This window comes from Cantharellus anzutake (genome assembly GCF_015039405.1).
Source record: "Cantharellus anzutake strain C23 chromosome Unknown EI90scaffold_82, whole genome shotgun sequence".
Taxonomy (NCBI): Eukaryota; Fungi; Basidiomycota; class Agaricomycetes; order Cantharellales; family Hydnaceae; genus Cantharellus; species Cantharellus anzutake.
This window is the reverse complement of record NW_024067032.1, coordinates 276,494-299,940: the sequence shown is the minus strand read 5'-3', so window position 1 is coordinate 299,940 and position 23,447 is coordinate 276,494. Positions and strand designations below refer to the sequence as shown.

General features: G+C 48.6%; 14 protein-coding genes across 14 annotated transcripts; 6 read left to right on the top strand and 8 right to left on the bottom strand.

Annotated features, from left to right (window-relative positions):
* Positions 1–988, bottom strand: EI90DRAFT_2939190 (fructosamine kinase PKL/CAK/FruK; the record flags this gene model as incomplete). Its single annotated transcript, XM_039055225.1, has 3 exons — positions 1–264; positions 323–389; positions 453–988. 3 exons carry the CDS (start codon positions 986–988, stop codon positions 1–3), a joined length of 867 nt encoding a protein of 288 aa, XP_038910416.1.
* Positions 989–1,381: 393 nt separating this feature from the next.
* EI90DRAFT_3001749 (protein PTM1) lies at positions 1,382–3,653 on the bottom strand. The gene is made up of 10 exons (XM_039056337.1): positions 3,394–3,653; positions 3,235–3,338; positions 2,846–3,176; positions 2,656–2,786; positions 2,507–2,599; positions 2,398–2,452; positions 2,142–2,345; positions 1,958–2,086; positions 1,753–1,899; positions 1,382–1,689 (listed from the first exon to the last, which is right to left on the bottom strand). The coding sequence occupies exons 1-10, from the start codon at positions 3,533–3,535 to the stop codon at positions 1,532–1,534; spliced, it is 1,494 nt and encodes a 497-aa protein (XP_038910415.1). The 5' UTR covers positions 3,536–3,653; the 3' UTR covers positions 1,382–1,531.
* Positions 3,654–3,677: 24 nt separating this feature from the next.
* On the top strand, positions 3,678–5,980 carry EI90DRAFT_3131972 (uncharacterized protein; the record flags this gene model as incomplete). The annotated part of the gene is made up of 6 exons (XM_039064442.1): positions 3,678–4,225; positions 4,278–4,546; positions 4,607–4,909; positions 4,980–5,233; positions 5,282–5,585; positions 5,643–5,980. The coding sequence occupies 6 exons, from the start codon at positions 3,678–3,680 to the stop codon at positions 5,978–5,980; spliced, it is 2,016 nt and encodes a 671-aa protein (XP_038910414.1).
* A 105-nt stretch (positions 5,981–6,085) lies between these two features.
* Positions 6,086–7,424, bottom strand: EI90DRAFT_3147162 (Pre-mRNA splicing factor-domain-containing protein; the record flags this gene model as incomplete). Its single annotated transcript, XM_039065505.1, has 4 exons — positions 6,086–6,211; positions 6,241–6,984; positions 7,043–7,276; positions 7,335–7,424. 4 exons carry the CDS (start codon positions 7,422–7,424, stop codon positions 6,086–6,088), a joined length of 1,194 nt encoding a protein of 397 aa, XP_038910413.1.
* Positions 7,425–7,789: 365 nt separating this feature from the next.
* Positions 7,790–8,829, bottom strand: EI90DRAFT_2606544 (UBC-like protein). The gene is made up of 8 exons (XM_039053316.1): positions 8,579–8,829; positions 8,473–8,515; positions 8,360–8,418; positions 8,189–8,305; positions 8,122–8,132; positions 7,999–8,069; positions 7,935–7,941; positions 7,790–7,874 (listed from the first exon to the last, which is right to left on the bottom strand). The coding sequence occupies exons 1-8, from the start codon at positions 8,723–8,725 to the stop codon at positions 7,868–7,870; spliced, it is 462 nt and encodes a 153-aa protein (XP_038910412.1). The 5' UTR covers positions 8,726–8,829; the 3' UTR covers positions 7,790–7,867.
* A 536-nt stretch (positions 8,830–9,365) lies between these two features.
* EI90DRAFT_3080768 (scaffold protein Nfu/NifU N terminal-domain-containing protein) lies at positions 9,366–10,608 on the top strand. Its single transcript, XM_039061909.1, has 4 exons — positions 9,366–9,562; positions 9,617–10,188; positions 10,240–10,319; positions 10,377–10,608. The coding sequence occupies exons 1-4, from the start codon at positions 9,388–9,390 to the stop codon at positions 10,399–10,401; spliced, it is 852 nt and encodes a 283-aa protein (XP_038910411.1). The 5' UTR covers positions 9,366–9,387; the 3' UTR covers positions 10,402–10,608.
* Positions 10,608–12,667, bottom strand: EI90DRAFT_3131969 (uncharacterized protein; the record flags this gene model as incomplete). The annotated part of the gene is made up of 3 exons (XM_039064441.1): positions 10,608–11,162; positions 11,227–11,440; positions 11,493–12,667. 3 exons carry the CDS (start codon positions 12,665–12,667, stop codon positions 10,608–10,610), a joined length of 1,944 nt encoding a protein of 647 aa, XP_038910410.1.
* Positions 12,668–13,102: 435 nt separating this feature from the next.
* On the bottom strand, positions 13,103–14,366 carry EI90DRAFT_3282295 (6,7-dimethyl-8-ribityllumazine synthase). Its single transcript, XM_039066894.1, has 6 exons — positions 14,086–14,366; positions 13,531–13,996; positions 13,400–13,469; positions 13,336–13,376; positions 13,212–13,312; positions 13,103–13,183 (listed from the first exon to the last, which is right to left on the bottom strand). Exons 1-2 carry the CDS (start codon positions 14,304–14,306, stop codon positions 13,570–13,572), a joined length of 648 nt encoding a protein of 215 aa, XP_038910409.1. The 5' UTR covers positions 14,307–14,366; the 3' UTR covers positions 13,103–13,183; positions 13,212–13,312; positions 13,336–13,376; positions 13,400–13,469; positions 13,531–13,569.
* Positions 14,367–14,379: 13 nt separating this feature from the next.
* EI90DRAFT_3158123 (uncharacterized protein) lies at positions 14,380–16,265 on the top strand (the record flags this gene model as incomplete). Its single annotated transcript, XM_039066162.1, has 5 exons — positions 14,380–14,509; positions 14,565–14,709; positions 14,773–14,820; positions 14,881–15,113; positions 15,162–16,265. Coding segments are annotated over exons 1-5 (1,599 nt in total), but the record flags the coding sequence as incomplete, so codon positions are not given.
* A 530-nt stretch (positions 16,266–16,795) lies between these two features.
* Positions 16,796–17,068, top strand: EI90DRAFT_2939201 (SRP40, C-terminal domain-containing protein; the record flags this gene model as incomplete). Its single annotated transcript, XM_039055226.1, has 2 exons — positions 16,796–16,864; positions 16,925–17,068. Coding segments are annotated over 2 exons (213 nt in total), but the record flags the coding sequence as incomplete, so codon positions are not given.
* A 171-nt stretch (positions 17,069–17,239) lies between these two features.
* EI90DRAFT_2606340 (uncharacterized protein) lies at positions 17,240–18,255 on the top strand. Its single transcript, XM_039053315.1, has 3 exons — positions 17,240–17,746; positions 17,832–18,127; positions 18,181–18,255. The coding sequence occupies exons 1-3, from the start codon at positions 17,341–17,343 to the stop codon at positions 18,181–18,183; spliced, it is 705 nt and encodes a 234-aa protein (XP_038910406.1). The 5' UTR covers positions 17,240–17,340; the 3' UTR covers positions 18,184–18,255.
* EI90DRAFT_3282294 (Decaprenyl diphosphate synthase-like protein) lies at positions 18,166–19,513 on the bottom strand (the record flags this gene model as incomplete). The annotated part of the gene is made up of 6 exons (XM_039066893.1): positions 18,166–18,596; positions 18,650–18,770; positions 18,828–18,929; positions 18,985–19,101; positions 19,157–19,299; positions 19,358–19,513. The coding sequence occupies 6 exons, from the start codon at positions 19,511–19,513 to the stop codon at positions 18,480–18,482; spliced, it is 756 nt and encodes a 251-aa protein (XP_038910405.1). The 3' UTR covers positions 18,166–18,479.
* A 242-nt stretch (positions 19,514–19,755) lies between these two features.
* EI90DRAFT_3131964 (uncharacterized protein) lies at positions 19,756–21,158 on the top strand (the record flags this gene model as incomplete). The annotated part of the gene is made up of 4 exons (XM_039064440.1): positions 19,756–19,816; positions 19,876–19,954; positions 20,013–20,811; positions 20,862–21,158. 4 exons carry the CDS (start codon positions 19,756–19,758, stop codon positions 21,156–21,158), a joined length of 1,236 nt encoding a protein of 411 aa, XP_038910404.1.
* A 57-nt stretch (positions 21,159–21,215) lies between these two features.
* EI90DRAFT_2606309 (uncharacterized protein) lies at positions 21,216–23,355 on the bottom strand. Its single transcript, XM_039053314.1, has 8 exons — positions 23,178–23,355; positions 23,011–23,124; positions 22,663–22,950; positions 22,359–22,605; positions 22,194–22,307; positions 22,028–22,143; positions 21,796–21,976; positions 21,216–21,732 (listed from the first exon to the last, which is right to left on the bottom strand). Exons 1-8 carry the CDS (start codon positions 23,298–23,300, stop codon positions 21,545–21,547), a joined length of 1,371 nt encoding a protein of 456 aa, XP_038910403.1. The 5' UTR covers positions 23,301–23,355; the 3' UTR covers positions 21,216–21,544.
* Between the last annotated feature and the right edge of the window lie 92 nt (positions 23,356–23,447).

Here is a 23,447-nt window from a genome sequence, read left to right as displayed (position 1 = left end):
TCACTGTGCCTCACCTTTCAGACTCACCCCAAACACCAGCATATGGTTCAAGTAATGGAATAATTCATACAAATCCGCCCTTTGCTCATACTCCTCCACTGGCTCGCTCTTAGTTCGATACTGATGATACGTCTCATAGAATGCTCTGGGAAAACCCTCGAATATACGCGCAATGGAGAGATCTGCTTCGTTGTGCCCGAAGTAAGAAGATGGATCGTAGATGAATGGTTTGGACGTCCTAGTTGAGATGGCGACGTTTCCACTCTGAAGATTAATGGTCAGCCTCGGGAACTAAGAAGGGCGGGTAATGGGGGCTACGGACCCATAAATCTCCATGAAGAAACGAAGGTGTGCATTTGAGTCTTGGTCCCAGTAAGTGAGGGATGGCCCTTGTAAGAAGTGTCAATGCGCGAATAACCCTTTGGGCGTGTCTTCCAGCTCCTCCAACTCACCTGGTGATCACTTCCTTTCCCATTTTTACCAACTCCCCGCGAGGGTCTCTCCCCTCCCTCTCGATTCCATCCAGCAGTCCACCGATCATCTTCCCATAAGCCTCTTCCCATGTGTCATACCAACCATTCTCAATCCTCGTCACACCACAATACGTAGGTATACTAAACCCAAACTTCCCATTCTCACTCGACAGCGAATGGACCTCCGTCGCCAACTTCTTGGCCAAATACTCCGCTCCACCATGTGAAGACAATGAAGAGGACTTCACATCGATATACTCTGAAATCATATACGGTCTCTCAGTAGATTCATCGATACCATTGACGAACAGTTTAGGAGCGATTCCAGGACTGGATCGATCGAATAATCTGAGAGATTCCGATTCGCCTTCATATTGTTCCTTCTCGGAGGGACGTCCCAATTTGACGAAGTATGTTGCTCCGGAAGAAGATGTTACACGTGGTAGGGCGCCAGTGAAGCTCGATGAAGGCTCAATGCATTCCAATATTGTTTCTAGGATGGGTGGAATGGGCATGGCTGAATGTTGTCGTCGCGATAACCACTTAGTCGCATCGTGGGAAAGTGGGTGCGGATGCGCGTGAGGTTGAAATTGAGGTCAGTTGGAGGATGCAGGCATGCACGTACAGGCCACAATTGGATGCTCCCATTAAATAAGGGCCATGTTATCTACTTCCACAGAGTAAAGAAAAAGTCAACAGAAACAAAGCCAGGAGAAGTACGTCCTCCCTTTTCATCCTCCACAGTTACTCGTCGTGGTCCTTGGGTATTCCAGGGGCAGGACTCGATCCGCCCATTAACCTATTCCGTTCGTCCGAGCCTTTAGTCCCATCTTCATCATCTTCGCCGCCGATCTCAAATACAACTCCATCCTCACGGAGCTCAGTTCTTGAATCTCCAAGACGAATCTGTCCTTGTGTGGGAGCTTCGCTCAAATCCCCACGAGATGGGTCTTCTCGCCGTTCCAGAGCGTCAAGGTCGTAATCTTCTGCATCCTCTTCACTTTGTGCCAGTTCAGTGGACATGACTAGCGTGGGTATCAGAAAAAGGTCAGACATCTCTAGTAGAAATTCGGAAGCAGAGACATGGGAACATATCTTCGGTTGTTTCCCGTTGGGCGCCAAATGTAAGCGGTGGACGAGAAGACGAGGAGATAGAGAATCGACAAATATCCATCCATTAACCACCATCTGTATGACCAGGTTCGAGATGCAAAATCTAATGAAGACCACGAGATGGAGAAAGAGAAGCTCAAAGTTGATCAGTATCCGAAATGCTCACCTTCCTCGTATCGACTCGAGAAAGTCACCGTGGTGACAACAAAGAAACCAGCGACGATGACGACTGCCATTATGAGGATATAATGTAACTTCTTAAACATACTAAGTTTGTACGTCTGCTTTCGCGCACGAAGCTCTTGGATTGTAGCTGTGGATGGGATGGAATGGTCAGCACATGCGTTGGTCTCGGAGGACATTGGGAATACCTTGAAGGCCATACATAATCCAAAGCAAGAAGGTGCTCAAAGTAAATGCTAATGGCATAATAAACAAGAAGAGAAGTCCCAGGGAAGCAGTTTCCAATTCGACTTCAACGATGGCTACAGCATACATCACTGAACGGGAAAAATCAATTTGAGTTTTCCCGAGAATTCAAGGGATGATTCGCACCGCCAAAGGCGAAGTGGGCTATCGCTAAAGCCTTGCATCTAGTCATAACATGAAGTTCTTCTCGCACTACACTCCATCCCAATGCAACGACGAGCAGCAGGAAGAAGGATAATGCATTCCTCCCGGCGTCAAGAATGGCGGTTACAATGAGGAAAGCCACAGTTGTAATCCCGCGTCCGTGAGCATTCAAATATCGGTAGTAGCCTAGAGAATCCTGCGATATCAGAATAAGAAGCGTAGACGAAATGAAACGCACCCCAATTCGCCAGCATTTCGGTGACAAGCAGAAAGACGAGAGCAGATACATAGAACTAGGGCATACAAGTCAGCTCCGACTGCCAAATGGGGATCCATAACTTTCATACTTGAATGGGAATAATGTCTTCCCTGTGCTTGTAGCAAAGGAATCCCCACGTCCCTCCAATAAACAAGTATGCGATGGTTAGGAGCCAGTAAAACTGTAGCCATGTCCTTTAGCCACCTTCGCTAAATATTCAAACTGAATAGGACCTACTGTGATCTTGGGGTGATCCGCCGCGGAGAGATGTCCATTAAACGTGTTTCGGAAGTAGACCGTCCCGTCAAACGCCGCATGAACCGGTGAGCTGCTGTTTCCGTACTCGACAAGGGTCACCGGCACCGCCCCTTCATGGAGGGAGCTGCGAATGAATTTGACAATGGGAACACGTATCGAAGGCGCTCACCAATGCAGTAATAGCCTTTCTTAGAAACCTTATAGTGAATAGGCGCTCCATTATAAATATAGCTGGGCGCCGTAGGCCTATAATTGTCGTCGCGCTTCCAGTTCACAGTGGAATTTTCAGGTGAGGGTGGCGGAGATGGTATGCCACCAGGAGGGTTCCAAAAGGCGCTTTCAACACCACTAATGTTCCATTTAAAGCCCACAGATTCTGTCCAGATACTAGTATCGTTGATAGTCCTATTTGAGGGCAAGTTGATGATGAATTTTCCGAGTTGAGAGACGTCGCAAAGATGGGCTTGTAATGCATTCGAGGTGCAAACATAGGTGGGTTGCTAAGTTAATCAGCGCTTCCACCACTTCTAGGCCACAGAAATTCCCCAGTTGGCTTACTGCCCATTCCGTATTTTCTCCCGTAACTTTCCCAAGAAAACGAATATCAGAGAATTCGTATATTATCATCGCTATGCGGCCAACGCTTTTCTCGGAGAATGTAACTATGGAATCGGAATAAGGCCCCTTATAAGACGGAGGAAACAAAATGCACTCCACCATTGATATATGTCCTTTCGTCAGCCCACATTCCAGAACAAACCTCGCTAAGTGCATCCTTCTCTGAGATTGATATCTCATAGGCGAGTACACATCCCAGCAACGCCAAAATGGTGACAGCGAATCGCCTCAGGGGGGCCATTTGAGCCCACTAGAAATATAGAAACTCCCAAGGAGTCTTAAACTGCGCGGCCCCAAGGGATTCTAGCCCGGGGTAAGGTAGACCGAAACGTAGCCTTATGTTGACCCCTGTTGATATCGAGAACGGCGCTTGAATTCATCCTATGCCTCGCAGAAAGCCATTTTCGCATAAACAAAAGAAAGCTCAACTACAGGAGAAGCGCGCAGTTAAACGCGGCGATGTCGACTCAGACGCTCTGATCCCTTCTGCTTCCGGAACTGCCCGTCGACGAACAGCTCCATCTTCCAGAGTGTTGCAACCCTCCGACGCACGCAAGATTGAGTCGACAAGAAGACTTCAATCTACATTCCTCAAGCAATCCCATGAGTTTCGTATTCGGTCCAAACTTCTCGCGTCTACATTTGCCCTTCCTCGACCAATTAAAGACTCAGCATGCCATGTTCCAAATGATATCATAGATTTGCCTGACGATCTCGGATGTCCAAAGAGGCCTAAATGGCGCTATGACATGTCTAAGAAGGAAGTGGACTCGAATGAAGCCCGCTCATTTGAACAATGGCGAGAGCATGCTGCCAAGCGAATGAACGAATGGCAAGGGCGTGGTGAGGAATCTAATGAAACGTTAGATCCACTCGGGGACTTAAACTCTCCGTCCCACTACGAGGAGAATCTCGAGGTTTGGAGACAACTGTGAGTCTCTTCTGCTTGGAGGTGAAATTCTCGCGATGATGGTACATTGTAGATGGAGAGTGACTGAGATTTCGAGCATTCTCCTTGTTTTGCTTGACACCCGCTGTCCGCCTTTGCATATTCCTCCGTCCCTGCATAATTTCATTTCTTCTCTTCAACCTCCCAAGCAAGTTATATTCATACTTACAAAAATAGGCATAGTGGGTGAGGAATGCGCCTCCGCTTGGCGGAGTTGGCTGGAACAGCGGTTCCCCGCGTATCAGGTCATTCTCACCGAAAGCTACCGTCAAATGGAGGGCGAAGAAGAGCGGAAAGGACAAGGTGGGCTTACTACGATTATCAGATACTGTTTCTGGGCTCACACTTCTCAGATATTAATAGGCTCCAGAAAACAATATACACCCCACATTGCGGCCGTTGCGCTGGAATCGCTCGTGGTTGCTCTGAAACGGGCGCATGGGAATCTCTTAATTCCACCTGCACACGTTCTAGCTTCCCCTGACAAGATTGCACGATGGCGACCGAGAGTGCGTGAGTCTGTTGATTGGGACGCAGTGATCAGGTCGCATGAGTCCAAAATTTCTTCGCATGGAGATGCCCACGAGCCCCTTGGTAGCGTAGATGCTGAATCGGATGGCGGACATGAAGAGAATGCAGGAGATGATGAACCTGAAAACGATATCGGTCAGAAGCCAGTCACCGACCTTTGACCGTTGGACTTATCGGTAAAGCGATGCTTGGCATATTGCATTAGTTCTCTTACCAGATCTTCCAGGTCAGCCGAATGTGGGCAAATCTAGTTTGCTGAACGCACTTTTCGGTGCCAAAAAAGTGAAGGCATCGCGAACTCCTGGAAAGGTGACGTCCGAGCACGTTGAGAAATTCATGAAGTTGACCTTGGCGTTGAACCAGACAAAACATTTCCAAACCCTGTTCTGGACCCCGGAAATTCGGCTAGTGGATTGTCCAGGGCTCGTCCTGCCGAATTATGTCCCTATGGAGCTTCAAGTGCATATTCACCTCACTCATTCTCCACAATATTAACATCCTGTTTAGGCTCTTTGCTCAATACTGCCGATCTCACAAATCCTAACCATTCCGTCCTGTATTCGGTACATAGGCTCAATTATGCCGTTGGAGGAGGTATTTAGGTTACAAAATTTTCATCCTTCTCATGTGGCAAAGGAACCTGTCCAAGATAAACGAACATGGAGAACTCCCCGACAACGGCCTGCAGTCTTGCCAACTAAAAGCCCTTTGAAATGGACAGCGATAGACGTTATGACTGCGTTTGCCATCAAAAAAGGAATGGTCACTGCAAAGGCGGGACGGCCCGATGTTAATCGTGCTGGGAATGCAAGTTCGTTCATTTCCTGTGTTTGTTTGCTTCGCACGTTTTCATCCCCCAGCTTCACAGTCCTTCGTGCGATTGCTGAGAATAAAGTTCGCTGGGCGTTCTGGCCTCCTGGATACATTCAGAGTCGGACAAAGACGAAAGGGATCTGGATTGCTGATGATCATCCCAGCATGGAATCTTTGGATGACAGCGATGAAGCAGAGAATGATTACTCTGACATTGACCTACCCCAAAAACGCCATCACCATGATCCGGAAGCTGCATCTGACACAGACGAATTAGACTCGGATGATGTTGAGGGTCCAATCAGTCGTTTTAGCATCCTGGATATTGAGGATGTATGCACAGGGGATGATGGGTCCGAAGGAGGGAGCGATGTTGCAAGTGACGAGGCTTGAAAGTCGTATGGATCAATAGATTGTACAATTTGAACAATGCGTGTGCCAAGTACAATGAACATAATAAACAAACAGTCCGTTATCGTGCGCAAGGAATGCCTCACATCAATCGACATCTCGCACTAATACACCCCGATTACGTCTCAGCCTCTCTTCAAGGCCAATGCTGCCACTGTAAACAGCTTTGCTTTGTGCTCGCATAAAGTCACCCGTACCGCCGTTCTTGAAGGCCTTTCGCCTTTTCTCTTCCTCTTCCACACGCTCCTGTCCTCTTGGGCTCTGAGAAGCTCCAGCCGGGAGGTGCGGGAGGAGTCAAGCTCTTCAGCATTAGCAGACATCTGAGCAAGTCGCCGCGCTCGCTCTTGTTCAGTCGGCAATGAAGGTCGGGATGAATGGGAAGGCGAGTTCGGACGGGGAGCAGAGCGGGAGGGAGGACTTGAATAACGAGAACGGTGCGCATGAGAGCTTGGCACCTCATCACGGCTGATATTCCGTTCGCGCGGCCTATCATCGCTTCGGGGAAACCTTCGCGTTTGATTATCGGGAGAGCGCGAACGACGGTAGTGATCTTCCCTGTTCACATTGTGACGTCGCTCGTGGGATTCATATTCGTCCCGGCGTGGTGCTGGAGACGCAGATCGACGGGGTCTTGCCGGACTTCTGGAATATGAGCGTCGGCGGTAGCGATAGGAATTCCTGGAATAATGATCGTTATGTTTGTCCCTTGAGTGGGATCGGGATCGGTGACGCCTTGGCTTATCCCTGTCTTCGTCATCTGAACGACGGTGCCTGTGCTTTCTCTCCCTCTTCCGGTCATTGTTGTCATCGATCCCAGCCCTCTCCTTCAAGGCTTTGAGACGAAGGGGATTCGACATGAGTGCCTGATAGGATGCCTGCTCCTGCTGTTTGATAGCTAGTAGAGGATCGTCTCGAATTTTGGCAGCTGTATCACGAGCAGAGTTTGCGTTTTGAACAGCAATGAAATTCTTGTGCGAAGCGCCAAGCTAGATACATACGCAAATTGATTCAGAAGTTCAGCCGTGGTGTGTAGCACTTGCTCACCTTTGCATTTTCGTCACCTGAAAGAATCTTATCCACTCGTTTACGCCCAAGGAGATAGTCCTCGAGCTCATTTGGATTGGCGCTTCCGCCTGTCGCGGGAGTAGAATACATCCACTCTAATTTCTCCGTTCTCTTCTTTCCCGTTTGCTCCTCCTGAAGCCGCTGCAGCTCTTGCATGTGGCGTTCCTCCTCGAGCTCCTTTTTCAGCTGATCGAGCTTCTTCTTCTCAGCAAGCTATGACGAGAAGAGTCTATCGTCAGGACGCAGCCTGGACACAAAAATTGCGACTCACAGCTTTCCGTTCCTCCAACCACACCCGCTCCTGATTCTTAATCAGGAGCGGATGCCACGACTTCTTCATGTTCAAGTCGCCCCCACCCATTTTGACAACCCTAAATAATCGGCTTAGATGAGCGAGAAGGTGCTTGTGGAAAGCGGAGAGGATGCAAGGGTGGCAGTGTCGCAACTCTCTGGCAGTGCTTCCTCGTGCAAGAGAGCACGTGTCTCATAAATATTTGTGGGTCATTTTGGTGTCTGGCTTGATTTAGAGCTTTTGGATCGGTCATGACTCTTCAGTCTGTACTTGTACTTAGCAGAATTGTCCGGACGAGGCTGGTCACCTGCCCATCATCCTTGGCACTGAATACATTTTCGACCTTGAGGGAGTGAAACTCAGGTGGATTATACAAGATACATGCCTCCAGCAAACCAAAACAGAGAATAGCAGGGTATGACATGGAGACACAGATTGGCTGGGTCAAAAAACAACTGTGTTTATGGGATATCGGACCGGGGTTTTGAATTGCGGGATGGTCAGCGGCCGAATTAAACGCTGGGTGGAGAGACCACAATCGTAAAGCGCTGAATAAATGAAGTCTAAGGGTTAACTTACGTATCATCTAAACAACAGCGCATTGGCGTCAGGGTGTACAAAGCTCAATAGTTGAGGGACATACCTTCATAAAGAAAATGTGTATTCTTGGGTGACAGGGGGGCAGTCTTGACGTATCTATCATTGCCTTCCGGCCTAAACCTTTTTCAGCCACCAGACCTTTTTTCACTTATATCGGGATACCTGCCTTTCCTTCTTCTGGAGAAGCGATTCAGTGAGACACCATACGGCTGAATCCAATAGCCCCTACTCACCTTGCATGAAGCGAGCATACTCTGCAAGGTCAAGCAGATGGAACTCGTGTTTAACACAGGAGACCACTCATTGCCCAATATGCTAGCACAGATATGTCCATTGGAATAGATGTGCGGCTATGAATTGTGAGATGCGTTTGCGCGCCTATTCCAGGAGGCATCGAGACATACGTGAATCGGCGCTTGGTAGGTGTCATTAACGACGAAGACAACTTCAGGAGACTCTATGGCTGTTGAAGCCTTGGGAGTCAGGCGCCTGCACAAAGAACTCACACAACACCCACGATATCTAGGACCAAACGTAAATCGGAGAGCAAAAACCTCCCCCTAGAGTGGTTCAGCTTAGGGTTATCTATGGAAAAAAACATGTTGGTGTCATGAATCCCTCACTTTATACAAGCTCTCCCCCAATATCTCTAAGGATAGGAACCAGGTCTTGAGGTCGTCCGCTTGCAAGAGTTTGATCCCTTCAGGGCATCCATGTTCATGAATGGAAGCCAGCTCTTTAGCTAGCCTCTTATTAGATATGGAAGCCATCTGAATCACTCAGATCCACGTCGAAGAACGATAGTGAAGACGGGTCGAGTCAGGTGTTGGCGCAGCCGTTCAACCAATTGAATGGTTCGGGATTTACCGTGACATAGCGCGCCAGGATGGTCGTGAAGTTGTGGATATCGACAAAGTTTCAGACAAAACGACCACAGAAGATGTTCTTGAACTACGGGCATTGATGTGGTCTGCGTCCCTATTGCGCGCCGAAGATTTGGAGGAGATTTTCATAACAAACGTCGAGATACTTTGTTATGGAAAGGGAGAGATGTCCCAAAAGATCCCCAGCAAGAATGCATGGTGGTCGCAAGTTCCATGAAGTGCTACCGCGAGATCCACAACACCTGGGAGGAATCATGGCATTGGTAAATGGCGAAAGGGCTGTTTGCCCCTGACTGGCTAAAACAACATGTACGCTACATGTTGACCACATTGTTGAAGTACCAGCTCGGTGGTTGATGTGAGATCATTGACATAAACAAATATAAGTACAGATCGTGTTCCAACACCCGGTGCAGAGACGCAGTGGATAGCACGTCTTTCCAATACACATCCGTGAGAACAAAAATATGCCGCTTGCATCGCCACGCAAGAGCACAACACGTGTCAGGTTGCTTTATTTAAATTTTATTACGTCACCCTCACCTTCGATGCCGTTGCCGTTTGTCGTGGCAAGGGCAGCCTTTGTGGCGCCAGCAGCTTTAAGAGCTATTCCGGGGCGCATAGGATATTTAAATGCAACACGGTTCCTCTCTACCAGGTCTTGGATGTCACCCTTCCGGCCTACGAGGGACAGCGGCAATTCACACCAACCTCGAATATTTCGTAAGAATGTGTCACCACCTGGGTATCTAATGCATAGCTGAAATGCACTCACAGAGAGGAGCATGTTTATTCAGACAGAGTCAACCCCTAATGAAGACTCATTGAAATTTATTCCTGGAATTGCAGTGATGACAAATGGGTCAGCAGAGTTTCTGGACACACGATCGGCGCTCAAATCGCCCCTTGCCATACGATTATTCGGCATAGAAGGTGTTAAAGCTATTTTTTATGGCCCGGACTTTGTAACCGTGTCGAAAGACTCGGAACATCCGTGGTCTGTCATCAAGCCAGAAATTTATGCAACACTCATGGAGTACTTCACATCAAATCAGCCTCTCTTTCGTTCAGAAGAGGATCGGGAAGCAGCTGGGCCACAAGACACGCATATACTGGACACTGACTCGGAAATCGTTGCCATGATCAAAGAGCTGCTGGAAACTCGGGTTCGACCTGCCATCATGGAAGACGGCGGTGATATAGAGTATAGGGGCTTTAGCGATGATGGGATCGTAATGCTGAAACTGAAGGGAAGCTGTCGCGGCTGTGATTCGAGTTCCGTCACGCTGAAGACTGGCATTGAGCGGATGTTGATGCATTACATCCCCGAAGTGCAAGGGGTCCAGCAGGTACGTCGAGTTCATTTGTTATCCAATACCAATCGGTCTCATGCACATAAGGTTCTGGATGAGGAGGAAGAAATTGCGAGGAAAGAGTTCGAGAACTTTGAAAAAACTTTGGAGAAAAAGAAAGAGTCAGAGTGCGTACTTGGCATCATCTTGAATAACCCTACTAATCGCTCCCATCCCCCATGCAGGATGGCTCAGTATATGTCGCCCTGATCACCAGTGAACCTATCACACAGGGGATTGCAGAGTACGCTTGCTCTCTAAGTTGTAAAACTGAACCCCCAGACGTTTGGATTGTTTCCAGCTCAGACACCTAATCATTTGAGATTTATCTCTCGCAACCACTTACGTTCCATCCACTAATTGTAAAGCTCAAAAATATTTACAAATGTCAATAAATCGAGTTAGATGATGCAAATCTAAATCGGGTCTCCCGACTTCAGGTTTGGAAGTTTTCTGCCCCTCCATTCGTCGGCTTCGAACATAGACCAAAGCTCCTCCTCATACTCCAAGTCTTTATCAGAATCCTTCCTGTCATAAACACGATCGTTTATCATCTCAAGTCTGAACCTATCCTCCTCTCCCGGTCTCGGATGCATGGAGAACATCGCATTCTCAAGATTGTCGTAGTGCCCATCGAACCCCCAAGTAGTCGCCACATACTGATCCTCTTCTCTCTCGTATGGACGGTTGTCAAACTCAGCTGACCAATTTGGGCGTCTATACTCCACAGGGACTGTGATGTTGGGACTATTGATATCCGTGCAGGGTTGGAATAATCCTCTTGGTCCTTCTAAGACTGTCTCGGGCAGTGGTTTGACGAACCGTTCAGTCCCGGCAAGGAGGTCAGGATCGTCCCTATCGATGCTAAGCTGGAGACGCGAAGGGAGGGTCTGTACGAATTGCTTTCGAGGCAGTAATTTGTCCTTCTGCATAAACATGGCGAGAGACTCCCGAATGTGACTTTCCCTGATCTATCGTCTATATTGTCAGGCTAGAACGCTCCATCAACTCTGCTGAAACGGAAAGAATACTCACATCGTCTCGCGCACGGGCAACTTTTCTGGACTCACGGTCATGTTTTGCTATCACAATTGCCCTTTCAAGTATCGTACAGACGAACTGCCGGAGATGATCTCGCAATCTCCTTAGAGTGGAATAAAATACGGTAGGCTCGGTTCGTCTCCGAAAAAGTGTGTTCTTCCGTGCAAGAATCTGAAAGTCGGGTGGGTGGAGCGAAAGCATGTACATACTTCGGCGACGAGGTGAGGAATCAGTGACGAGGTGAGCTAAGATAAGCTCACCGCAAGAGTCTGCCGAGCCTAGTGAAATAGAATACGTCCATATTGTCATGTAATAAATCTTTGACATTGAAATTGGTCCGCGATGCTAGATCTTTGATCACGGCACGACGTGTATGTCTTGCCCGTCGCTTCGGAATACCGTGAGCATTGATGCTAATGGGGGATCCGGGTCTGGAACAAACGTTGGAGCGAGAATTGGAGCTTTGAGAGTCGGTATCTACATGACTTTCAGTGTTGAGGCTATCGCCATCGGCACGAGAAGCGGAGACGTTTTCCGGGGGATCATCTGAAGGGGAATCTATAGTAGATATGTGATCTGTCAGAGAAAAGGTCGGTATCCTGGAAGTACCTGAGCCATCAGAATCGCTAGGTACAATGATCTCATCCTCAGTTGAAGTATCCTCATCTGAGTTAGAGTCGCCCTCGTCGTCACTGGCTTCGGGCTCCAACATGTAATCTGACGAATTCGTCGGACGGCTGAAATCAATTTGGTACGGACTGAGATCCACATCGGGCGCGGGTTGCGACGAGGATGTGCCGGATTTGAAGTATTCGTCCAACATCGTATCGAAGAGCTTCAGTCGGTCCTTGTCCAGCTCCCTGAACAGGTCCTCTCTGATCCACTCGTGTTCCAAAACACGTCTCTTGTTCGGGGAAGTTGATGGATCTAGATCATCGTTAGACCTCGATCTCTTTAGACGTCCCAAACTATAGTCTCGGACGGCAATGCCAACCTGAACGCGACGAGAATCTACTCCGGCGTCTCTGCAAGCTTTACGACGCTCGATGACAATGTCATCGAGTTCCGTGATAACCTCTCTCTGAAGAATGGAATTCGACATGTGCTCTTCAAATAAAACCCAGCCATCCGACATCTCCATTGCTGCGGGGTGACGTATCTTTTTCCCACTCGGCTTCAATCTCTCGTGAACCCCGCGCTCGAGGATCCCAACATATGTGATGACTTCAACGAGAGTCTTCGTGCCAAGTGCTTCAGCCACAAGATCTAACCGCAAACGGGAAAATCGTTGTAGATGATGGTACAAGTTTCGCTTCTCATCGGGAGTCCAATATGTGTTAGGGGGTACGAATGAGCCGGGAAGAGAGACCAGAGATTTGCGGCGTGGAGGTCCACGATAATGGTCAAGGACGTGATTGGCATGAGATATGAGCATTGCGCGATAGGCCGCCTCATTAGACGCTTCCTCATCTTCACAAATATTCGGCGCATTGATATTGCGTTAGTGGCACCGGGGACCTTGACTGTTGTAACGAACCTGTCTTAGCCACTTTCATGGCTCAGCAATCATTCGACGAAAACGATGAATTCATTATAGGTGGACCGGCAATTTCCTGCACCTTTTTTTGCCTCCGACAAACTTTTCTTTCAGGCTTTCAGGGGCTCCAAATCCCACCCGTGCCTCTCGTAAATAGATAAGAATGCTGTCGTTCTTTGGTTCAGATTTTGCTCAATCTCAATTTTGTAAAATTGGACATTAGCCACCACTACCTTCCTAATTAGGAAATGTAAATTGCGAAAGCACCATGCATAAACCCTTGGAAAACGTTAAGGGACGCATCCTGTACGGAATATGGTCATATTCTAAAATCATTTTTTGTCTCAATTCCACTCCGGAGTACAGTTTTTTTCAACAAATTGGCCACCTCAAATTGCACCACAATCTGTTTTAAGTATTCCCACATTTCCTCATAGGATTTTAATTTGGAGTCAAGCTATTGCATCGGTTTTTTGAGTTGTGGCGGTAATTCTCGATCTACCCGGACGAAGGAGGACGGGTACACTCAGATCAGACTAATTTCTTGCCTTATTCTACATATTTATTCTGCCTCGGCGTTCTCAGGAGCAGGCTGAGCTTGCAGGCTAGCTAAATATCCAGAAGTTACATTCACTCACTCGCGCGCCACGTTCGAGTCCAAAGCACGTCTCTAGCCTACAACAATACGGGATACAAAGAGCTGTACAGTTCCATTAGAATGGATCGTGATTTCGGATGGACGCGCGATCCAGAACGCTCACCCATAGGGTGACACCGGACCCATGCAATGAGGGCTAGACCTATGCGAATTTTCCCTGCGCCCACCCTCGAGCTTGACTTCCCATCTCAACCGCAGCAGTACCCCAGTCCTCCCCATGGTTATGACCCTGCTTGCCATCCGGGCCACCGATTCCCGCTCTGATTAGAGCCTGCTCATCCGTCAGCGCTGTCAATACTCCGAATATTACCGGAACCCCACTATCCAATTGGACTCGCATGAGTCCTGTGGAAACCGCTTCAGAGATGTATTCAAAGTGCATCGTTGAGCCTTTGATAAGAACCCCAATCGCGATAACGGCATCAAATGGTCGAGATGGTATGTTGGCCGGCTTTGACGAAGCGATGGCAGGTGTGTTGGGACGAGAGTCGAGAGACAATAACGAGTTCGCGCCACTGAGTAGATCGGTTGCGGTTGAAGATGCCTGGATTTGAGATGCAGATATGACCCTAACGAACACACAAGCATTTTAGGTGGAGCGGAGGCTTTCGCGCAGACTTTTACGATCATCATCGCGCCTAACACGACAAGTACATACCTTGCGCATGCCAATGGGAGCTCAAAGCTTCCAGGGACGCTCTGAATGACAATGTTACCCTCTTTAACACCAGTTTCCCTGAGCTTCCTCAGCGTCCCCTCTAGCAAAGCGTCGATGACCACCTTGTTCCATCTGGCGTGGACGATCGCAATGCGCAGATTGGAGCCGTCGTACTGCGTACCAGAGGGTGATAGTCCTTTAACGGTATGGTCTTCGCTCATGATTCCGGTAGGGGAAGAGCTAGAATATTAATGAAAAACCAATGTAGGGCGTGGGAACGGGAAGGTCACGAGATTTCAGGCCATTGAAAAATTTTGCCTCTTCATCTGAACGAGGTCGCTCTTGCTGGGGAAAATGGCAAAGAAAGTTGCAGAGAAGCCTGACTCAAGCCTTTCGGCAGCTACTGATCCGGACACCTTGGCGCGTAGGTGAAGTCCTATTCATCACAAAATTGGCGCGTGCTCATGCTATTTGTGCAGGGGTTTACGGCTTCATCGTCGAATTTCTGGAGAAAAATGGGCAATCCAAGGCCGTAGCCGCAATTCGGGATTCTGGCGCCAAAATATCGAGTCCCGAAGGGCTCCCCGCACTTTTGGCCCTTCAAAGGCAGATCCAAGCACTTAGGTACGTTTCTTAATCCTCACAAAATCGGGGATCCTCAATCTATCGCCCCTGCTACGGTCTTAGTGATGCCCCAAAAGACACAAAAAAGACTGGGGATACCAAAGCAACACCGTACGTTCTCCCTCGCCCCTCCCCTTTCTCGTTCTAACTTTACACCTTGTCATTTTTTAGAAAAGTAGAGAAGACAAAAAACCATAAGCCCACGGCGTCTTCAGGGTCGGAATCAGAGTCAGAGTCAGAATCAGATTCAGAATCAGAATCAGAATCAGATTCGGATTCGGATTCGGATTCGGATTCGGGGTCTCGCTCATCCAACAAATCCAAATCGAAGGTACAAACCATTAAACCTGCTCTAAAGCGAGATGACGCTTTTGCTACCCCGGCTGTTGCAGCCGTGAAGGCAGGTATGAAGCCCGAAGCAACGTCTTCGTCCTCGCCTAATTCGGACTCAGATTCCTCCTCAACCATCACCTCGGGCACCCCATCAAAAACCAAGAAAGCTGACAAGCCAACACCCGTGTCAGCGAAAGCAGAGAAGAAGGGTGTTGATGCAAAGCCCAAGCCAAAGGTCGAAGAAAAGAGTAATTCGGCTGTAGCCAAGCAGAAATCTGACCAAAAGGGCGCTGGCTCTAAAACACCTAAAACAAAACCTGTCGAAACGAAGCCAAACGAACGATCAACATCGCCCTCGAGTGAGGATAGCGACTCTCCACCTCTCTCCAGGTCCAAAAAGCCAGTAAAGAAAGATGTCGATCCGAAACCCAAGCCAAAGGCCGAATCATCCTCTTCCTCCTCAGAGAGCGATTCATCCCCGGCCGCGCGGAAATCTGATAAGTCTGATAAGAAGGGCGTTGACACTAAGGCGAAGATTGTCGAAGTGAAGCCGAAGCCAAGTAAACAATCGTCATCATCTGGGTCATCCTCAGATGACGATAGGGACTCCTCTTTACCTGCGAAGTCTAAAAAGACGGAAGTTGACACAAAGTCCAAGCCAGGAGCTTTGTCATCCTCGTCATCCTCGTCATCCTCCGAAGAGAGTGATTCACCCTTGCCTGCGCGGATGTCTGGCGAGTCTGGCAAGAAGGGCATCGACACTACGCCGGGGACGAAGCCGAAACCAAGCAAACAATCATCAAGTGAAGACAGCGATTCGTCTTCATCTGCAAACTCTAAGTCTGACAAGATGGAGGTTGACACGAAGCCGAAGAAAAGGATAGAACCATCATCCTCGTCGTCCGAAGCTTCCTCGGGAGAGGAAAGCGATTCTCCTGCATCAACGAAGCTTAAGAAGTCTGACAAAGGGACTGCTGGTACCAAATCGTCAGTTTCCTCAAATGGAAACAAGGCTGTCCTGCCTGAACCGCCAAAACCGAAGTCGTCTCCTACGACGCCTGCTGCAAAGGGTAAGGGATTGTCTTCCTTATCTTCCGAATCTCCGGGTGAGGATAGTGACAGAGATTCAGTAGCCAAGAAGCCTGGCGTATCGACTCCTGCCCCAAAGAAAGAGAAACAGGCCAGTAGTTCATCTTCATCCTCATCCTCAGATGAAGACGAGGACCAAAAGTCTGTCAAGGGGACCCGCGTCCCGCCTCCGGCTTCCAAGAAGGGGAAGCAAGCTAGCAGTCCATCCTCAACCTCAGATGAAGATAGTGACGAAGAATCTGTCAAGAAAACCATCGTCCCGACTTCATCTAAGAAGGGGAAGCGAGCCAGTAGTTCATCCTCATCTTCCTCAGATGAGGATAGTGACAAAGCGTCTGACCAGAAACCTCGCGTGGCGACTCCTGCTTCCAAGAAGAGAAAACAAACCAGCACGTCATCGTCATCCTCCTCGGATGAGGACAGCGATGACGAGAGCAGCGATGCTGAGGTTCAGAAGTCCAAAACTCGGCGCGAATCCAAGGGCTCAAAGTCAAAGTCAAAGGACCTGAAGACGTCCAATGGCCATCCAAAGGCTGAGGTGGACAAGGAGGCAGAGCCCGCGAGCAAGAAGCGAAGAACCGATGAGACTGGGAAATCAGTTCCTGCTGCACAAACAACGCCGAAGGAAAAGAATGAACGACGCAAATCTCAAGGAGAAAGGTTTCAACGTATCAAATTGGACGAAGTAACGTTCGCCAACAATCGGTTGAAAGACAACTCCTTCCAGGCCAAGGTTAGTTTCCAATACCTATTGGGTGTCAGACCTGATCCTTATATCTCTGAATCACACAAGGGTGGATCCACAAACGACTATGGCACGAAGGCGTCAGCTGATTTAGGGGTCACTCGGGGTTCGGGATTCAAAAAAGAGAAAGCTAAAAAGAAGAGGGGTTCATACGTTGGTGGAGAGATTACGGTACGTTCTTACTTTGGATAATCATTCGACCCTGCAGCTTGCAACTCACTTTTTCATTCAGCTCGAGAGTCACAGCATAAAGTTCCACTAAATCTCGACACATTAACTTGCACTTCTTTATATTTGTTTCGATTGATAATGTCTCGTTCTCCTAGAAATTGGTTACTTAGCTTCAGTATTTACTGCTGTTTATGCCGAGCAATTCTAAGTTGTGGAGCTGAGAGGTTACCTTCATCACTGGGGAAACACTTTTATCGCCGTATACTCAAGCATTAAAGTGGTTGGCTTTGACAATGCCTGATGTTTTTATCCGCAATGATACTCCTCATACCTTAAATATTGCCCTATCCCAAATCGCACCGCTGCATTTCGAGAATGCAGTTGCTCCAGGGGAGACCTTCAAAACGCATACTGGCTCGGTCTGGTTTACTGTCGAATGGCGGATCGATAACGTCGCCAATTCAGTTCAAAGTTCCAAGAAAGCAATCAAGAATTCAAATCGATACTCTGCTTCGAAGAGTGCGAAGACGATTGCAGTGGTTAGTGCTGCTGGCTTGAGTTTGGTCGCGCTTGCTGGGCCGCTTGCTTTGAGCGCAGCGGCTGCAGCCGGGAGCGCCACAGCGGCAGCTCTCCTCCAAAGCAGCGCCGTTCTTGCCGCAGCTGGAAGTGCAGAGGCGATAGCATTTAGTACTTATGCTGGTACGAACATACCGTTTTTAATGCACCGCGAAGTATGTGCTAAGCCTCCGAACCGATTATTCGCCCAATGGCGTTTACATATCAGCCACCACGTTAACAACCTCCGCACTACACGAAATTCATCGTTCCACGGGAACGCCGTCTAAAGAGACGTCCGAAGAGTTGCAGAAAAAAATGGATTCACTCTCAACAGTGATTGCAGCCTCATCGCTGACCGGTGCAGCGAAGTCTGCAGCTAAGGGTTCAGTCCGTAAGGCCCTTATTTCGGCAGGAACAACACTAGTCGGCAAGATAGGAGCACGAACACAAAAAGATAAGACCAAAGATTACGATCAAAGAGCAGCCGATGCTGGACTCGGACCGCCGGGGAAAACGTTCAGAGTATATGGCGTTTATATCGGGTTTAGAGCCAGGAAACTCAGCATTAAAATGAGTGATACAGTGGAAGCCCACCCGGAGGAGCTGAAGACCATGACAATTGAGGAGCAAGATGAAGAGACGAAAGATGTAAAGGATGCGAACATGGTTCTCTGGGACACAGAGAAGGAAAAGATTGTCTCTTGAAGGTTCATTTCCAACCTCGCACCAGCTAGTCCCTATTCTGACTACTTGATGTCCTTGTATTTAGCATTGTTGGTCTTTCTAGTGAGAGGCGAGTGCTAGAAGCTAAAATAAATACGGCTAATAACTTAAATACTACGGAGAGAATGGAGCTGGGATACATCCACTGATGCTACGAGCCTCTCCACACACTTTTCTGATAGTCAAAGATGATAGGGAGGAGATCCCACAGGCCAAAGTCGGGCCAGAAACCTTTCGTAAAGTAAATCCGAGTGTGTTGTGTTGAAGCCTGTGCCCAGGACTGCGTGACGATAGTTCGGCGCAAAAAGAATATGTTCTTACCTGCCACAACATATAGTCGCTCAGGCGTTTAACCCCACTAGTCCGTATCATTACATCTAAACGGGGTGATCCTTTGGCATGTGTCTCCAGATGAGATGCTATCTCCTGCTCGGTTATATCCCTGATATGGTGATCGGGAAAAGAGATACAAGCAAGCAATGAACCGTGATGTGCTCACTCGAGGCCTATTTCTCCGGCATGATACTTTTGCACCACATTATTAATGGCCGTCGTTATCTCATCTCGCGAAGTGTATGACATGCATAAGTTAAAAATAGCCCTACAACCAACTGATAGGATTGTCTGCTTCGAAGTTGCATTGAACTGGTACTAACTTGTCATGACCCCGTGTTTTCTCTTCCGCTTCGAGGATGATTTGTTGGAGATCAACTGGAAGTAAGTCCCTGTTTCCTACCACGTTTAGCCGGACACCGTACTTCGACAGCAACTCGCTGGGGAAGAGAGTTATGGTCTGGAGTGCTCTGGAATCGAGTGGAGAGCACTCGCCCATGGCTACATAGCTCTTTGATCTTCTCCCTTGCCAAATCCATCAACGCGTTCACCTCGTCTGGTGATCGCTTGAAATTCTCTATGGAGAATGCATATACGCTAACGCATTTAACACCGAGTCGAAAGCATATTTCGAGCACCTATTATAAATTTTCATTAACCATCCCGAAGTTCTAGTGGATTGGGAACCATCCGGACCCGTTTGAGTGCTTGGAACCCTTCCTTGTGGCCTTCTCGGACTGAGCGTTTACGCAACTTCGCATACCTCCGGTTCCCGTCCATTATGAAGGCAACATGCCTGGGCATTGGGCCTGCAGATATGACATCTAGAAGAATGCGATAGACCGTCTCCATGCTTATTGCCTCTGTGCTCAGATGTTGGAGTTCGCTTGACGTGGCATGTGATTGAATTCTCACGACCATTCCCGACTTCAATGAGCGTAACGGATCCATGCATATCTGATTAGTCGACGATACTGGCAAACCTGTCCAAGGCGTTTGGAAATTCCACTGGACTTTGCTAGCGTTTCTATTTTATTTCTATTCCACCAACCCTTCTCCTTACTCGCACACCCCTCAGAGAGCTTAAACATAACATGGAACACACTCTGGGCCGCGCTTCACCAGATGATCAGATACAACAAGCAGATGCGTTTCGTGAGCTTCTTGATCCAACCATCCCCGGTGGTGCCGGCTTATGAACGTTCTCGATCCAGCAGATGGGATATCTGGTTTCTGGGAGTCGGGCTCCTTGGCTCCTTTGTCTTCTATTGGTGCTGGGAAAGCTGAAATCGAGTGCGCTCACAACCGATAATCGCCGGGATTGCACTCTATTGATATTCTCCCCAATCAGATCCTTGATTGAACTCTATTTTCTCCGAAGGGCTCAGCAAAGGGTTTTTGATGAGTTTGTGCAAGCACGCAAGGCACGAGATAAGAGAAGGGCTCGACCCAAAGAAAATCCAGAAACTTTACAACTCTTAGAAGCGAAAGTTGCCGCTCTTCAAGAACTTGAGACATCCATCCCGAAAGGGTGTCCTGTGCGCCTGAGGCACCTAGTGGGACACGGCTCCGAACCGAATCACGACGTCCTATATCCTTGTGACGAGGCGAAGGAGGCGGTCCGACCTCCCAATGCACAAGAGTGGTCTGACTTCGGCCAGGACGTGGCTAGTATTGCGAGGAAAATGGCCGCGCTTGCTCATGAGGTCCCAGATCTTTTTTCTTTGGATTTTCAGCCACCCTCCATCAGCATGTTCAAAGTGCCACTGACGTTGCCTCCTTCTGACGACATGATGCAAGTCGACGACGGTTCGCCTGTGTCTGAGAAGGATTCATCATCAATAACAACACTTTGGCATGATATCACCCATGTCCACAGCACGTTCTCGTATATCAATGAAGTTAGGGTCGATGAAGAGCGCCCCGCTCTTGAAGACCTTATTGACCAGTTTGATGTTGGATTGAAAGAGGAGGAGAACAAATGGCCGAATGAAGGGATCGATCTAGAAAATCTCAGACAACAATATCCCAAGTGGAAGGAAGAGGCAGAAGGACGACTCAAACAATTAAGAGAAATGGTGCACGAGTTGGAGGAACAGAACAAACAGCATCGTGGATCCAACTTTGCTCTTCGACTAGGAGTGTACAAAGTATGGGCAGTTCAATGCTTCAGGACATCTCAGTCTTACTCCCCATCCAGTTTAAAAATGACGTCGATGAAATAAAGGAGTTGTACAACGCGTTTCTCGACCCACCAACCGAGACAGCCCGGGCCCTCGCTCATCCTCAATTCACAGAGCTAATGGCGCCCATCAAGAATGACGTTAGTATCGCCGCTCGAAAACATGTCCAAACCATGTTGAATGCCTTTCACAAGGACCTCAAGAGCGCCGTCACTGAGATTTCATCTCTTATGTACCACGATCTCCAGAATACGCTTGAACCCATTGTGGAAAGTACAGAACAACTACTGCGGGATATCTATACAGAACCATAGGTCGCATCTTTGTGCTTAGCTATCCTGCTGATTCGTAGTTCATCCTGTTTGTCAGGGCTCAACATAGCCACGATGATCTATTGTTCTTGCCACTCGAAACCCCCTGCGAGCGCTATACGACCCGCCAGTGAACCCGGTAGAGGGAAAGAATCGTCATCTTCCGTTTTGACATGTCGATCGCATTCCTACGATACCCCGATTTGAAGAAACAATGATGGGCGGAGACGACAATATAGCATACACGCAAAAAGAGAAGTGATACAAATATGACACGAAACAAAAAAACGGGCACGACAAGGAGCAGGGTTGTGAATAAGTGGGTCAGTGAGCAGAAAGGCAAGCGAGATTGGCTACATACACGATCAGGAATCCGGTGACATCGAGCTCTATAATCTCCTCATCTGTGGGTTCCTCGGATGATCCCCGGTCGTCTCATGTTCAAGAGGCGAAAGAAGCGCTAGCACAGTATGTGAAAGCCCCGAACCAAGGATGCCTGGGTCCACCCTAATGGGCTTCAGCTCAGTCACTATGGCCTGGGAGCCAATAGGGAGTGCAGAAGAGGGTGCTATGGATTCTGGGGCAGCGCAAAGGCTCAATTGAACATTGCTCATTCTTGGTACAAGAAAGCACGACATACCTCCGCCTATGCGATAGATGAGGAGTTCGTCAAAGCCGATGTCAGAGGAAAAAGGGGAGAGCGACGTTTCGACATGTACGTCCGTAACGTCTTGGGGCAGAAACTGGTGTGAGCCGTAGAAGTAGGACAGAATCTGGTGTGATATAACACGTTCTTTGTATGCATGATCTACCTCAACGACCTGACATCCATTCTATCAATAACGATGCACGGAAGAATAAATTCCACTGACGCCGCCTGACTTGGGAATTTTGACGACAGTTATAGCCGCACTGCTTGAGGCTTGATTGAAAAGTCGCTGGACTTCAACATTCAGTTTTTCGTGACCTATTACGACTATCACGTTCACTAGGGCCGGGTTAGTCATTTTCCAACCAAGGCGATGAGAACGAATTCACCATCGAATGCCTCAACGGCCCATTGAATAAGTGGATACTTGTGGTCGGAGTGCGTAAAGGGAGAAGCCAGGGAAAAACTAGCTCCTGTGTCAATGATGATTCCGGAAGTATACCCTGCCAGAAAAAATCAGCAATGAAGTCCAGAGACCACATGTGCAACCCCACCAAACTGGTCCAACTGTTGTCGCTCTCGTATTCTGGCTGAGAGATCTTTTATGCGCTGCTCCATCACAGCAGGACTTTTCTTCGGCTCCGGGTAACCAAACCAGTACGTGATGGGCATAAGGGCGGAGGAGCTGACTGCTGATGGAGCCGTACTTGCAGTTCCCCCGAGGGTTGTAGACGGGGAAGATGAAAGAATAGGGGAGTCAAGAGGGGCTGCAGAGAGGGTCCCTGGCACTGTGAAACCCCCCTACGGTGTGGGGATAATGAGTACAAATCCATGGGGTTGCAAGCACTCAAGACACACATCACTTGTGTCCAGATTAACGAGTATGGGTTGCCATTCTGCGGGGGACCGAACAGCATAATTGAGAAGTACCTTAGCCGCAGTTGTCTTTCCAGAGTTTTCTGGCCCCACAACGAGCACTCGAGGAGGATTGGAGGATTTCTCGGGCTTCTTATCATCATCGGACGGCGTGCCATTTGAGGACCGATGAGCGCGGATGCGCATTTGTTCCAACAACAGATGTAAATTGAGAATGGGAGCCATTGAGGTTTCTTCAGAGATATATTCTGTCGACGCTTGGCCTGTGACGTGAGCGTCCACCCACAAGGTAAGGATAATGAAGAAACAAAGGTACGAAATAGTGCTCATCTCAAGTTTGCACCCATGCCAAGTGAATACACAGGCTTTACATTCCGCCCAGAAGACGTACGGCCTCCCTTCAGCAAGCTCAGCACCAAAGACTTCAGCATTGCCCTCAACAAGCTAACATACAATTAGCGCCGAATGTGCAGCGCGGTTCCTCATGATGTACGAACTTTTATTGTAAGATTAGAACCTTTCTCGAGCTCAAACCTGTACTCCGCACCAGGCCCTAGCGTCCGCACGTTGGCATCAGCGACAGATTGCACGTTTTGTTCGCCTTCAGTGTCATCCGCCATGGAATTCTTGTTTGCACTTCGGGATTCACACCACGTGCTCAAGGGCAATTTAAATTGCGGTCGGCATGCATCCGTTTAAATCCGTTGAAACTGTCGCGGTTATTTCCGGGAGGTTTCCCACCATCTTTCCTCCCAATCCCACCAACT

Coding starts and splice junctions, on each gene's coding strand:
- EI90DRAFT_2606544 (XM_039053316.1), bottom strand. CDS start 8,725: ATGGCTTCCATATCTAATAAGAGGCTAGCTAAAGAGCTGGCTTCCATT. Junction 8,516..8,578: donor TGGGGGAGAGCTTGTATAAA/GTGAGGGATTCA, acceptor GAACCACTCTAG/GGGGAGGTTTTTGCTCTCCG. Junction 8,306..8,359: donor CCTACCAAGCGCCGATTCAC/GTATGTCTCGAT, acceptor CACAATTCATAG/CCGCACATCTATTCCAATGG.
- EI90DRAFT_2606340 (XM_039053315.1), top strand. CDS start 17,341: ATGCCTGATGTTTTTATCCGCAATGATACTCCTCATACCTTAAATATT. Junction 17,747..17,831: donor AGCATTTAGTACTTATGCTG/GTACGAACATAC, acceptor TTTACATATCAG/CCACCACGTTAACAACCTCC.
- EI90DRAFT_2606309 (XM_039053314.1), bottom strand. CDS start 23,300: ATGGCGGATGACACTGAAGGCGAACAAAACGTGCAATCTGTCGCTGAT. Junction 22,606..22,662: donor TTAATCTGGACACAAGTGAT/GTGTGTCTTGAG, acceptor CCCACACCGTAG/GGGGGTTTCACAGTGCCAGG. Junction 22,144..22,193: donor GGCCGTTGAGGCATTCGATG/GTGAATTCGTTC, acceptor ACCCGGCCCTAG/TGAACGTGATAGTCGTAATA.
- EI90DRAFT_3080768 (XM_039061909.1), top strand. CDS start 9,388: ATGCCGTTGCCGTTTGTCGTGGCAAGGGCAGCCTTTGTGGCGCCAGCA. Junction 9,563..9,616: donor ACACCAACCTCGAATATTTC/GTAAGAATGTGT, acceptor ATGCACTCACAG/AGAGGAGCATGTTTATTCAG. Junction 10,189..10,239: donor AAGTGCAAGGGGTCCAGCAG/GTACGTCGAGTT, acceptor CATGCACATAAG/GTTCTGGATGAGGAGGAAGA.
- EI90DRAFT_3001749 (XM_039056337.1), bottom strand. CDS start 3,535: ATGGCCCCCCTGAGGCGATTCGCTGTCACCATTTTGGCGTTGCTGGGA. Junction 2,600..2,655: donor CGGATCACCCCAAGATCACA/GTAGGTCCTATT, acceptor ACATGGCTACAG/TTTTACTGGCTCCTAACCAT. Junction 1,900..1,957: donor GATTATGTATGGCCTTCAAG/GTATTCCCAATG, acceptor TCCCATCCACAG/CTACAATCCAAGAGCTTCGT.
- EI90DRAFT_3282295 (XM_039066894.1), bottom strand. CDS start 14,306: ATGAGCGAAGACCATACCGTTAAAGGACTATCACCCTCTGGTACGCAG. Junction 13,997..14,085: donor CTCCCATTGGCATGCGCAAG/GTATGTACTTGT, acceptor TGTGTTCGTTAG/GGTCATATCTGCATCTCAAA.